At 38.9% G+C, this 14,234-nt stretch overlaps 1 protein-coding gene across 1 annotated transcript; it reads left to right on the top strand.

The window, feature by feature from the left end:
- The first annotated feature begins 931 nt into the window (after nt 1-931).
- LOC122662854 (probable glucan endo-1,3-beta-glucosidase BG4) lies at nt 932-9,489 on the top strand. Its single transcript, XM_043858561.1, has 2 exons — nt 932-1,334; nt 8,496-9,489. Exons 1-2 carry the CDS (start codon nt 932-934, stop codon nt 9,464-9,466), a joined length of 1,374 nt encoding a protein of 457 aa, XP_043714496.1. The 3' UTR covers nt 9,467-9,489.
- Nucleotides 9,490-14,234: the final 4,745 nt, after the last annotated feature.

Below are 14,234 nucleotides of genomic sequence, written 5' to 3'. Positions count from 1 at the left end.
TTTGTGGGCCAGGGTCTTAAAGGCTAAATATTTTCCCAAAACTAGTTTTTTTGACCCTAGAACTACTGCCAAGAAGGGTTCTTGGACCTGGAATAGCATCACACAGGTAACTCCTATTCTGCAAAGCATGCTGTGTAGGCGTATTGGAGATGGACGCACTACTTCTTTCTGGTATGATAAATGGATCCCTTCCCTTTCTACTAATCTTGCTGGCTTCACACCTAAACCCATTTCCACGAACTCTAAATTATTGAATGTTTGCCATTTTAAAGAAGGATCTACCTGGAATTTTGCACTCATCAATCCTTATATCCCACAAAGTATTGCTCCTCTTATCCAATCTGTTACTTTCTCTAGCTCTAATGATCAATGGTACTGTCTGAAATCTACTTCAGGAATTTTCACCACTAAACTTGCTGTAAGGCATTTACTTTCAAGCTCTAGTGCATGCTCTGATAATTCGGTTAGCTGGTGGAAATTTATTTGGAAACTTTCAATTCATCCTAAATTTAAAGTTTTCTTTTGGCATTTGCTCAATGCAGGACTCCTTACCAAGGATATTCTATCAAAATGGAGCCAGGTTGAGTCGATGTGTGCTTTCTGTGGAAATGGTGTTGAATCCCCATGGCACTTTTTCCTTTCTTGTGATTGGGTCAAACGGATCTGGGCAGCTGAACCATTGGGGCTAAGGACTGAATTTCTGGCTTTTGATACTATCCTCCATTTCTGTCGGTTCTTTCTTTTACAACTCTGAACTGATAAAGCTTTGACGATGTGGTTTTTTAGTACTTTCATTATTACTTGCTATTTCATATGGTCTTGTTGAAACAAGTTAATAGTTGAGTCCTTACAACCCAATCCCTCAAGGATACTAAAGGTTGTTTCACAATGGCTGGCTAACTTGAATTTAAACGCTTTCAAATCTAATTTCATGCCTATTGGTTGTATCCCTGACATTAGCATCCCTCTCAACCTACCAGTTTTTGCTTTGCCTCGTTATGATTTTCCTATCTTGATCCGTGTAGGATTCAGTTCACCTGAACTGACAGGAGCTGGGTGGGCCTACCTTTTTTTGGTTGATGGCAAGTTTAGATTTTTTGATGCAGGGAAGTTGCTATGTACAGTGGATGTAGATACTTGTGTTCTTGCAATCCTTAAGGGTCTCAACCTTGCTGCCTGTATTGGGTTGAAGATTAAGGAAATTTGGTGTGATAACCAGTGGATCACTGAATCTCTTCCATCTCCAACCAAATGCCAATGGCCATGGCACTTAATTCCCAAGATGCTACGGATTTCAGATCTAGCCCAAAATGTATATTTTCGTCTTATCACTTGTAAGTTTAGTGCGGCTGTAGTTAAAAACTTAGCTCGCAATGCTTGTATGGACACTCCTTTTCTCTAGTGTTTATATTTCTCTTTGGTTTCATAAAAAAAAAAAACATATAAAAGTACTAGAGAGAGAGAGAGAGAGAGAGAGGAACAACTTCGGTTTCTTCTCTAACAACAAGCTCAATCTTCTTTTAGGGTTCCTCTGACTTTCAATACAACCCCGACACTCAAATATGATTTGTATTTTATTTAAGAGATTTGAATTCATAATTAGGTTGTATTGTATATTTAGATGAAGCTAGAAAAAAAAGAAATCATATCTGTATTAGTCTTGTATGTATATTTACAATATATAAGAAAACCTTCCCCACGACATCAAAGCGTAATTTTCCTCTCACATGGATTTTTTATTTTTTTCTCTCTCTTGATCTGAATATGAGGATCCGATGTGAATGACACCTTTTTCAAGACAACTATTGGTGTGATACGCAAATTCCTCGCCCACGCTAGTTAGATTTAACACATGGTTTTATGCTACATGATTTTACACATGTAACCATCTTCCTTGATCTGTATACTACATTATTTTAAATGGGGGGGTGGTCAATGGTATAGATTTAATGATTCTGATCCTACAATTGATAAAAATATGGCTGAAGGGATTCTTTCTTCCTCATGAGCGAAGGAAAACTTTTGCCTTCATTTCAGTACACTAGTATTTTTTTCTTTTCCATACACTTCAAGTCATAACTAAAAAAGAATAGGGAAGTAGTTTTCTGTCCGGGAGTGTGGCCTACGCCAGCACTCCCATGTGTCTATCTCTCTCCTCCTCACAACAAGGGGGTAAAAGTGTCTTTTCATATGGGGAGGAGAGAGATAGACTCAGGAGAGTGCTGGTGTAGGGCCACACTCCCAGACAGAGAACTTTCTCCCAAAAGAATAATACCCCATTACACCTTATCTTTCATGCTAAAGCAAAGATGAAAAAGAAAAGGGAATAACTAAACACTTTGTACTTAAATGAGATATTGAAGATAGCTGGGTCTGGCCCCTGCAAAAAATGGTAGCTTTTCGGTTAAATTAGCTTATCACACCATCTTTAGGGCTACTTTCTCTCAGCCTTCCTCTTCCTCTTCTTCTGACCCGTTCTGGAAGTGGCTTTGGAGTCTTAAGCTCCTCCCTAAAATCAAGATGTTTTTATGGCGTGCTAGCTCGGATGCCCTTGCAGTGAATGACCTCATTTTTCAGAGATCCTTGGTGCAGTCTCCCTTTTATCCTTTTTGTAATAACGTTGGGGAGTCCATTGTTCACACTTTCTTTCATTGCCCTTTTGCCTCCACAGTGTGGTGGTTTTCGCCTCTTAGAGTTGATACCCAACTCTTTAATGGAACAAGTTTTAGGGATTGGGTTTCGTTTTTAGGCATGATAGGGCAAAACTATCAAAACATAGGCGATTTTACTTTGCATTGGACCTCTATTTGTTGGGAGATTTGGAAAGCTAGAAATAGATTCATTTTCAAGTTTATTCAACTTGATCTTCATACACTAATGTCTTCCTTTTATCTGTTTTTGGATGAAAGTACGATTAGTCTACAAACATCCCCTGCACCAAGCTCTATACCCTCGACAGGGGTGGCGCCCCCATTATGGCCTCATTTGCCCTATTGTTGCGCTATTACTGATGGAGCCTGGACCGCTAGCTCTTGCAAAGGTAGACGTGGTGTTATATTGTTGGATGATTCTGGATCGTTTTTAGTGGCCCGCTGCAAAGCTTCGATTGGTAGTTCTGCTGCATCCCTTGAAACTGAGGCTGTCCATGATGTTGTCCTCCTTGCTAGCAGGCTACACCTACCTAGACTATAGATTCTTTCGGATTGTCTATTGGTTGTCCTTTCTCTTCAGAGGCTGCCGTCTACTTTGGACTGGGTAGTGTAGATTGTGGTTGATGATATTCTGTCTCTATGTAGTAGTTTTTCTTTTATTTCTTTTTTGCATGTTTCACGAGACCGTGTCAGAGGAGCTCATCTTCTTGCAAAAGGAGCTTCTAGGTTTAGCTTGTCTCGACTCTGGTGGTCCTTGCCACCCCCCATCCTTGTACACATTTCTACTTGCCAGAGTTTCTCTGTTGCCGATTTTTCTTAATAAAATTTTCTGTTCTTGGCCAAAAAAAAAAAAAAGATACAAGCAATTTCCAGCAAAGATTTCTACCCTACTCAGATGAAACAACTAATCATAAATTTTGGTTCTTGATTTAATCCAATATAAGTGGTTAAAAATCCATATCACCTCCCATGTTTTCTATAAAATTGCCCATATTCCAACCCAAAATATGGAATTATTAAATGCATGAAAAGATGCAGTGTATCACCGGAAAGGAAGGATAATTAATGTGTAGATTTAATTCAAAAAGGAAAGATATTTGTAGATTTAATCTAGAAAAGGAATACAAAAAGAAAGATCATTTATGTGTAGATTTAATTTAGAAAATTATTAATTATGATTTCCAGCTAGTAAGGATGTATATCCCACTTATATAAAACTCCATTTTGAGATAGCAATAAACTAAGGAGGACCATAGAAATCTGTAGGTCAAGGTTTAATAATCACTCCCTTCTCTTCCATCTATTCCTGCGACAGTGAAATAGTGGCGTTGGGTGATGTAGAGGGAATATCAACACAATTCCTGGATTCCCTGGACCGTCGGAAGGTAACCGGGTTTGGTAGAAAGTACTAAATTTTCCAAGGGCTAACTTTTGGAAGGCATAACTTTGCCCATATTAGTCCAATTCATTATTATAATATATTTTAAAAATTGGAGACAAGGATCTACATGTAAACCGGATAAATCCCAATTCAGCCAAGGCGTCTTTCTGTAATTTCCTTCGTTTTCAAGGTTGTCCGGGGTTTCGAAGTTTTGGCGCCGATTTTTGAATTTTGAAATTGTGCGTCACTTTTTTGAATTTTGAAATTGAGTGCCAATTTTTAAAATTTGAATTTTGGGCGCAATTTTTGAATTTCTAATTATAATTTGACCTATTATTATATAAGGACTCTTTGGAACTTGTAAATCTTCATCTTGAAATCTATTAGAATCAGCCACTTCGTCTTTGTTTTCTTATCTTGTAGATTCGAAGATCTTTTGCGCTAGAACAATATCTAGCCCCCATTCTTCTACTGCGTCATTGTGGGGTGTGCTTGTCTTATGGAAGAGCGCTCTCTATTCCTCATCCTACACATTGTACAAGAGAGACTAGTACAAGGTAGCTCTCTATCTCTCCTCCCTCCCTTTTTATGTGCATATATGCGACAATGCCAAAAGTTTTTGCTACTACAGTGAGAAGAAGTCGTAAGGGTACGCCCGAGTATTGATAGATAGATCACAAGATTATCTTTGTCAATCTATAGAATTAAGACATTACCCCCTCCTAGGGTTTAAAAATCCAGAATGGTGATCTAGATTGGTTTTGGCAGATTTAAGATATGTGAAAATTCGTTTGGAATCAGTCAAAACATGCTCTAACCAAAATTAAGACAATATCCCCTCCCAGGGTTTAAAAATCCAGAATGGTGATCTAGATCGGTTTTGGCCGATTTAAGATCTGTGAAAAATCGTTTGGAATCAGCCAAAATTGTATTTCAATATTGTTATTATTATATGGATTGGGTTTTCCATCAGTCACGATGAATGAGAATCAATTCATCGTGGTGACTTCAGATGAATGCGGGGTACCGGAAGGATATTTAGAAAACATACTAAAATCCTATAAGGGTTTGTACACCCTAGGATGATGTGGTGAACATTCTAGCATGTTGGAGGAAAACTTTCTCTTTATTATAAATTGTTGAATTCTCTTATACATTCCAAGGACCAAAAAAAAAAAAAAAAAAAATCTCGGCCTGGTCAATTTTTTTTTTTAATTTATTTTGTTTAAAACTTCCCCATTACCAAATTGCTAACTACAAATGGCATTGTGCAGGTAAAGAGTTTTGACTCAAATTTTTATAGGATGTGGCGAGGGATTGCATCATTCATTTCTTTAACCTTTATAGCAATAACTTACCAAGCTACTCCTAGAGGTAAGAATACTTTAATTCAGTAATGAAAAATATGTTATGCCCAATAGAAGGATAAACTTTTTATCTTCTCTCTGCATGATCAAATGATCATTTTTAAGTTTTAGTTTGGAAGCTAATTAGGGGTTAAATAGTTGAAATTGACATCCTACATATATCTTGTTTTTGTCTACTATTAATTAGTTGAGAAAAGTTCCTCCAAGCAAACAAACAACTGATTATCTATATGTGAATGAGTGATATGATAATTATGATGGTTGGATATCCAAAGAGTGGCATCCATTGACAATGTATCAAATTTTAGAATCTAATTCAAACAAGAGAAAATATTATTGTTATCAAAGTTGGTGAAAAAAAATTAGGGTTTTTTTTTTCACGTACTCCCCCCTAAGGTTTGACGTAATTATGAAAAAATTTCTCAATTTTGAAAAATTCTTAACAGTTAACAGATACCCCCATTTCTTTAGTCTAGGTCTAATAGTGTTAAAATCAAGGGGTGAACTAACAAAAATACCCTTACAAGAAAAATAAAAAAAAAATTTACAACTCATCTTCCCCAAATCGATTTGGAAAAGATGAGTTGCAGGTATGAACACCATTGCGTTCTTGATGTTTTGGGCCTAGATTCCAATAATTTTGCAAGGCAAAAAAATGTGCAGCCTTAGGTTTGGGGTTATGAACCCACCGGTTTAGACACGAATCTGCATCAAGATTAGCTAATCAGAATTCTGGTTCTGGCCCGTAGGACTAAAACCGATCAGAACCTGGCTCATATTCTCAACTTGCCAAACCACTTCCAGTGGCCGGGGGCAGAGAAACTCAAAATAGAAACCAAGGCATCGGGCAAGAAGCCCCTCATTATTTGTACTGGCTCTGAAGATGGATTCCAAGTGAAGGCTATGGCCGATTCTTTACTGGAAAAGTGGCTCCAAAACTACTGCAAGTGGGTTCCTAATCTATTATCCCATCTTTCTATTCAATTTTTCTAACTCAAATTTCTACTCCATTATCCCACCTTTCTATTCAATTTGACCTACTTAAACAAACCAGATTTTCCCATTCTTCTGCTACCTGTTTTAGAGGCAACACCCCACCTGGGCCCATCTCCACTAGTCACTTGGAGCAGCTGCAAACGGCCGTGCGGTGAGCTCATCGGGTCAACTCACGGCCGAGGAGCTTACTGCCAGGCGAGACCTTTCGGACCCGACCTCCTAGGCCGAGGTGACGGCCAAGGTCGACCCATCAGGCCGCCCTCCTAAGCCCGACCTCGGGAGCGAGCCCTCCTCCTCTGACGAAGCCGCCATAACGCCCCATCTCCACAGGCCACGTCGGCACATCCCGAGAATCACGGGATAAGGATCAAGCCACGATCCCGGCAACACGAATCGCACTCTACATGGACTCTTACCTTAATAAGAGTCCGACCGAAAATAGCTCTCCACTCCGCTCTACGCGAGAGAACCTTCCGAAAGAAGGACTCCTACCATACTAGGACTCTCCCAACCGCCTCATCTCCTCCTCACTCTATAAATACCCGGTGTATGGAGCACCATTCCTCATCTTGCTTTTACTACGTAGTTACTGTTTGTTGCATTGGAGACTGACTTGAGCATCGGAAGTCCTAGGCGGAGCCACATCGGCTCTCTTGTGCTCATCGCTTGGTTTTTGCGGTGCTCATCCGTGGGCGACCGGGACATCGAAGGTTTCCACCCGCAACATTTCCCTAAAACTTCTCATGCTAGTTTCCGGTTTGGTATTTTCTGGAATTCTGATTTACGGTAGCTAGAATTTTAGTTTCAGATATGCTGTCGTGATTCCTATTGTCAATAACAATAGTTTGTGCAGGACAGATTCTTTGATTGTTTTCTGAGATACTTTGCAGACCTGTTCTACAAGGTTAGGCTTAATCTCAATCTAATTTGTGTTGTTCTAAATACCCTAGTTTGAGACATCAAATTTCTCCTTTTCTTCTGTGATCCTGTTCAAGCTAATCTCCTACTGGAGTTTCTTGTTCGGGATTAGTCTTCATTATTTGCAATCAGAGACATGGATTCTCTAAGCCGTGGGGAGAGAACAATTGTTTGCAAAATTGTTGGAATCTAGACCCAAAATTACATGGTGAACCCAACGGTGTTCATACTTGTAACTCATCTTCCCCAAATCGTTTGGGGAAGATGAGTTGTCGGTATTTTTTTACTTAGAAGGGCATTTTTGTCAATTCACCCTTTGTTTTTAACACTGTTAGACTTAGACTAACAGAATGGAGGAATGTGTTAACTGTTAAGAACCTTAGGAAGGCACACAACATTTTTGAAAAGTGAAGTATTTTTTCATAATTACGTCAAAACTCAGGGGATATGTGAAAAAAACCCAAAAAATTATAATTTTATTTATTTTTTCTTTAGTATAACAAACTTCCTTTTTCAACGAGGGTAAAATCCTATTTTTTCACATATGTACTTGAAAAGCATACAAAACAATGATCATTCTTGAAAATGATATAATTGTAAATTGTTTTTAATTTATTTTAAAAACTAATTTTTACCGGATTTAAAGAAATTTTGGGAATAAGATAAGGGGGTAATCAAAAGAAGTTACAACTTATCAATTCACCGGTTTAGTTACAACTAGATGCACCCTTCAATCAAACAGCCTCCCATGATATATTGAATTGTATCCCTATATTTTTCCATACACCTACATTTTACCGTGGCAACTATTATGCTTCATGATATTCAAATAACCACTTTGGAAATTCTTCTCCAATAAGCTTTCCACTTGGAGAACCCTCTCCATAATTAATTTTAGGGGGAGTAACCCTTGTGCGTGTGGGGACCAATGAGATTGCGAGCAAAAACATCGTTTTCTTCTTTCATAGGGGACGGGATGGTCATTTCGCTCCATGTGTTTGGGCGTGGGCGATATACTCTCTCGCAAAAAACTTTTCTCCTTAATTTTACTTTCTTAAGACAATATAAGGATGAATTTTTGTTGTCTCACCGTTATTATTATTATTTTTTGGGTGTGTGTGTGTGTTAATTTTAGAAATAAGAACTTGATTTGTTATTATTGTTATGAAACATGATATGCAGGTGCAAGAGAAGCAGGAAACAAGATCAACATAGGGGTATGCTATGGGATGGATGGGAATAATCTACCATATGCACCCCAAGTGGTGAGTCTCTATAAAAAATACGGAATTGAAAAGATAAGATTGTTCGACCCAAAACCTGAAGTCCTTACTGCATTGATGGGTTCTAAAATCCAAGGCACCTTAGGGGTACCAAATAAACAAATTCGCAAGCTTGCCGATAGTGAAGAAGCTTCTCAAACTTGGTTGGCAACAAATATTTTTCCCTACTTTGGAGACATTGAGTTCAATTATATTGTTGTTGGGAATAAGGCCTTTCCAGGCGAGTTTGGCCCTTACGTAGTACCAGCCATATTGAACATCAGAAATGTGCTACATGCACATGGCCTAAATAACATTGAGGTCACCACTGTCATCGACACCACCGCCGTACTCGCCATTTCATACCCACCCTCCGCCGCTGTCTTCACCGCTGAAGCCGATATCAGCATGTCTTACCTTCTACAATCCCAATCCGAGGTTGGTGCACACATCATGCTCAATGTGTACCCCTACTTCACTTATGCAGCTGACCCAACTAATGTTCGCCTAGACTATGTCCAGTTCACTGCTAAGGGTCCAGTGGTTCATGATGGAAATTTGAGCTATTGGAATCTATATGATGCCATGGTGGATGCTTTCATTTGGGCTATGGAGAAAAAGGGATTCCCAAATGTGCCCATTATTATTGGTGAGACTGGTTGGCCGTCGGCAGGGAACGGGAACCTTACAACACCGGAACTAGCTTGGATTTATAATAAGAATTTCATTAAACATGTTATGAATTCTACTGGAACCCCAAAGAGGCCTAAAACATATAATGATGCCCATATATTTGCAATGTTCAATGAGAACCTCAAACCGGCTGGTGCAGAGCAACATTTTGGACTTTTCTATCCCGACATGAAGCCTATCTATCCCATTTTCCCATAGTACTGTTACTACTAGTACTAGTACTCTTCCCCCTACCCCTTTATCATTACTGAACCTAAAAAACGAATAATAAAATGTTTTGTTCCTTCATCTGTGTTGCATTGAGTTAATAATGGCAGGTTCAGCTTAGTTGGGCCAGAAAATGATACAGTCCCAACCCAACTAGAACTGAAACCAAGTTAGGACGAGACCAGCCTATCTGCTACACCCCCTTGCCCTCCTCCTCCCTCCCTCCCCCTCCTCCCTCCTCCCATCCCAACACACACAAGCACAACACCTTCCAACTCACTCACACGGCTACACCCCATCCAACAGTTACACTCGAGGTTAAGGTTGATCTTAAGCTGATTGAAGATTTCCAACTCACTCTCCTTTGGTTTAGAGGGGTTTTGGTACACGGGGTGGGAGAATCGTATTGGTTTTCCCAAAAAATAATTGGGAAAGTGAGGCGTTTGGTTAGATGGGGTGGGGAATTTTCCAGACAATCCTTGCAAGTCAGGTTTACCTTGTTTGTTGATGTGTTATATCCACCCCATCCTCTTCAAAGCCCCACCAAATTTGTAGTACTCTTCCACTATTCATTAAATTCGTAGGTCTCTGTCTCTACTCCTCCTGTCTCTCTTGGTCTCAATTCTATCATTCATTGTGAAAACTCTAGCTCTCATCTCCAATGATGATGATGCTGCTGCTGCTGCTTCCTAGAAAAACAAAACAGGGAAGAGAGAATGAGAGGAAGAGAATAAAACCACACATAGACAAAACAAAAGCCATTAAGAATGAACCAATCTCCTGGACCAAAAATCAATCACAAACTACAATAAAAAGTAACATATACTATTCACCAAAAAAAAAAAAAAAAAAAAAAAAAAGGTAACATATGCCGGCAAATACCAACGAAAGATCGTCATCTTCGTCAACTCTTACTTCAAACGGTGCCTCCAAACTTGACTACAATAAGCGCAATCTTAGAACTAAATTATTGAGGATAAGGATCGGTTACAACAACCTAATCGTTATCTTATTCCTTAGCTCATTCAAATTATTTTGAATCTTCTATACATGTGGCAAATCAATTGGGATTATTTGAACTAGCCTCTAACAGTCCACTGTAAATCAAATTCTTTTGCACCTATATATACATTACATCTCAATGAATACAAACATGTCCGTAAATAACAAATTCAATATTCAAATTTGATTAGATCTTTTATGGTATCAGAGCCTTCTAAAGGCTAACGTCTTCTCCTCCTTTTCTCGTCTCATGCATTTAAGATGGTAGACTCTTCTACTACCGCCTCCGCCTCTCCATTGATTCCTACCCCCACCCACACTACCACTCCTCTCTCATCCACCTTTAATCACCCTATTACTATCAAGCTAGACCGCTCAAACTATCTTCTCTAACGCTCTCAAATCCTATCTTTTCTACGTGGCCATCGTCTAGAAGGATATGTTGATGGTACCATTACTCTCCTCACTCACTGCGTTAGTCTTGTCTCAAGTAATTTGTGCCGACTTGTCACATAACATCTGGATATCCTTGGAGCATTTTTCGCCTCTACTTCCCGTGTAAGAATTCATAGATTTTGTATATTTGTTATTCCTTAAGATTTTAGTATACTTTACCAAGAGAAATGATAGTTTTATTGATGAGACAATAGTACTGTGAGGAATAATAAACTACGGAACAATACACAACAGTAAAGGACAACATAGTTCAGTAAAGCACAATATAGAAGAGGGAAGAAAAAGATCAAGACCAGGCAACCCTGCTATGCGGAGGACCCTGTGAGATACTTAAGACCAGCCAACCCCAAGTTAGAAGAAGACCCTGTGAGACAAAGGAAGTAAAGTAATATACACCCCCATTGAGGTGAAAGCTCCTATGAGGTAGGAATCAAGACCAGACACCCCCATTGAGATGGAAGTTTCTATGAGGTAGAGACCAAGACCAGGCAACCCATTGAGATGGAAGCTCCTGTGAAGTAGAGACCAAGACCAGGTAGCTCCATTGATATGAAAGCTCCTGTGAGGTAGAAACCAAGACTAGGCAACCTAATTGACATGGAAGCTCCTGTGAGATAGAAACCAAGACTAGCCAACGCAATTGACATGGAAGCTACTATGAGGTAGAAACCAAGACCAGACACCCCGATTGAAATGGAAACTCCTGCGAGGTAGGAACCAAGATTAGGCACCCCCATTGAGATGAAAGCTCCAATGAGGTAGAGACCAAGACGAGGCAACCCTATTGATATGGAAGCTCCTGTGAGGTAGAGACCAAGACCAGGCAACCCCATTGACATGGAAGCTCCTGTAAGGTAGAGACCAAGACCAGGCAACCCCATTGAGATGGAAGTTCCTCAAAGCAAGACCAGGCAATGCCATTGAGATGGAAGCTCTTATGGGGCCAAAAATGAAAATAAAAGAGAAGGTAAAGCAAGAAACCAAGACGAGACAATCCCATTTAAATGGGAGATCCTGTGAGGTCAAGTAAAGAATAGTAATGTCATATAAAGGGATGACATATGTGAAGTTGACAAACAACTAGACATAGTAATTTACAAATCACAACAAAGAAATACCTGACATATATTGTTTTTTTTTTATCATTTATGAGCATCTTGTATAACAATTCTTTTATATGATCAGATTAAGTATGTTAAATTATGAATTTTATTTACAACATGTGCATTCATAGAATAGCATGATTTCATAAATTCATGAGCATGGTATGAATGGTATTCCTTCTCATTGAGTTAGCTGCTCACCTTATAACTAAAAATGTTTTTACAGAGCATACGCACATGGAGTGAAATGTGTGGACCGCACCCGGAGATCCAAGGGAAAAGTTGTCCAAACTTCCCAGTAGATATATTAGAGGCTAGTTTATAAGGATTATTTTGATGCACATAGTTATTTTGGGATGTACTTTTGATGGATAGATATTTAGGTTTTTTCAAATGCCCCCCTCAAATTGCCCATATGTACAAATGCACCCCTAAAAGTTTACTAATTCCAAATGCACCCCTACTTTCCAAACTTTGTAACATCTAGTCTTGGCCATTAGTTTGGGATGTTAGACATTAGTTTCAAGGAATCTAATGATCAAAATGCCCTTATGATAAAACCCACCAAAATTAAAGAGTAAAGTGACCAAATTGCCCTCATCTTCCCTAAATCATTTAGGGTTTGAAATTGAAAATTGAACCCTAAACGATTCAAGGGATAAGCACCTTCATCTCATATCCCCAATGTACACAACGCTATGCAAATGTCTTAAGGAAACCTTTGGAATTTACAGTTGGACCAGTTGCCTATAGAGTTGCATTGCCACCAGCATTATCCAATGTACACAACATTTTCCATATGTCAATGCTTAAGAAGTATCTGCCATACCCCTCCCATGTGTTGATTTATGATCCGCTACAGTTGCAGTATGGTCCTATCCTATGAGGAAGCACCAGTTCAGATCTTATATTGTAAGGATCACGTTCTCAAGAATTGCACCATCTCCTATGTAAAGGTGCTCTATAGGAACCATTTAGTCCAAGAGGTGTCATGGGAACGCGATGAGGACATGAGGTCCATATACCCCCAGCTCTTTGAAATAGGTATGTTTAAATTTCGAGGAAAAATTTATTTAAGGGGGGGGGGGGATGTGATATCCTGTACCAAATTATACTTATAAAGTACTTTTTGGCACTGCCAGGTGTTGGCCGGTTCAGATTTTGGTGAAGCCCGGAGATGGGTACGTTTACTTGAAGGTAAGACCTTAGGAACTTTAACATTTTTTTATACTAGTAAACTCACACATGTAAATGCACATGTGCTCACTTGCACATGAAAAATGCTTCTTAAAAATGAACAAATACTTGATTTGAAAATGATCTAATACGTGGAACAAACAGTGAAGAAATAACTGTAAAAACAAGGGGAAAAACAATATAAATCGGTTTTCAGGACCTGCATCCTTAAATAGAGAACAAAACAAGGAAATTTAAAAAAAAAAAAAATCCATGGCTTTGTACACATAAAGCTGAGAGAGAGAGAGAGAGAGAGAGAGAGAGAGAGAGAGAGAGAGTCCATACCATCCAAAGATACTGAGGCTTCAAAAAGGCTGACTTGCTAATAGAGTTATTTCAATTAAGGAACCACAATGAAGGAGCCAAACAGAAACAAAAAGACAAACTGTTGTGCTTCCAAGCAACCTGACCCTGTCAACAAAGTTTCATATTGGAATAGTCAGGTATTCAGGAGCCATTTAAGATTGGGTCAGGGCTCTCAACTCAACCCAAACAGGGATGAAATAAAAGTTCTATTCTCTAGAGCATATTTGTTTGACCATGGATTACTCAATTACAAATAGTCTAGCCAAGTGGGCATCAAGATTTGAAGTCATTAAAAAGAAACTTGCATTTTCGTGGTCTCTAAAATTTTTTCTGCTTCATCAGATTCTCCGATGCTAGATCAAACTGTCCCCTATGATTCATCTTGTTAGAAATCAAAACTAACTAACCAGCAGAAGATAGACGAAGAAGAAGAAGACGAGAATAGAGGAAGAGAAGCACACTGCCGAGAGAAGAAAATAGCAGCCTGCAATAGAAGAAGATAACTTCTATCGCAGGCCTTAGGTTCTATTAATAATAAGGTCAAACTAATTAAGGTAAGCTGGTTAGGCATTTATTAGAAACTTACCCCTAAGCCCTCACCTATTACATCTTAACAAATAAAGACTTAAAAGATAGAAAATTACTTAGAACCCCAA

The sequence above is a fragment of the Telopea speciosissima genome, chromosome 5 (genome assembly GCF_018873765.1).
Source record: "Telopea speciosissima isolate NSW1024214 ecotype Mountain lineage chromosome 5, Tspe_v1, whole genome shotgun sequence".
Classification (NCBI taxonomy): Eukaryota; Viridiplantae; Streptophyta; class Magnoliopsida; order Proteales; family Proteaceae; genus Telopea; species Telopea speciosissima.
The sequence above is the reverse complement of the archived record's forward strand: the minus strand, read 5'-3'. Positions and strand labels throughout refer to the sequence as shown.

Bases quoted from the DNA above. Each gene is read 5' to 3' on its own strand.
- LOC122662854 (XM_043858561.1), top strand. From the start codon at position 932: ATGCCTATTGGTTGTATCCCTGACATTAGCATCCCTCTCAACCTACCA. The intron at 1,335-8,495 runs GTAAGTTTAGTG...CATGATATGCAG, and splicing joins ATATTTTCGTCTTATCACTT to GTGCAAGAGAAGCAGGAAAC.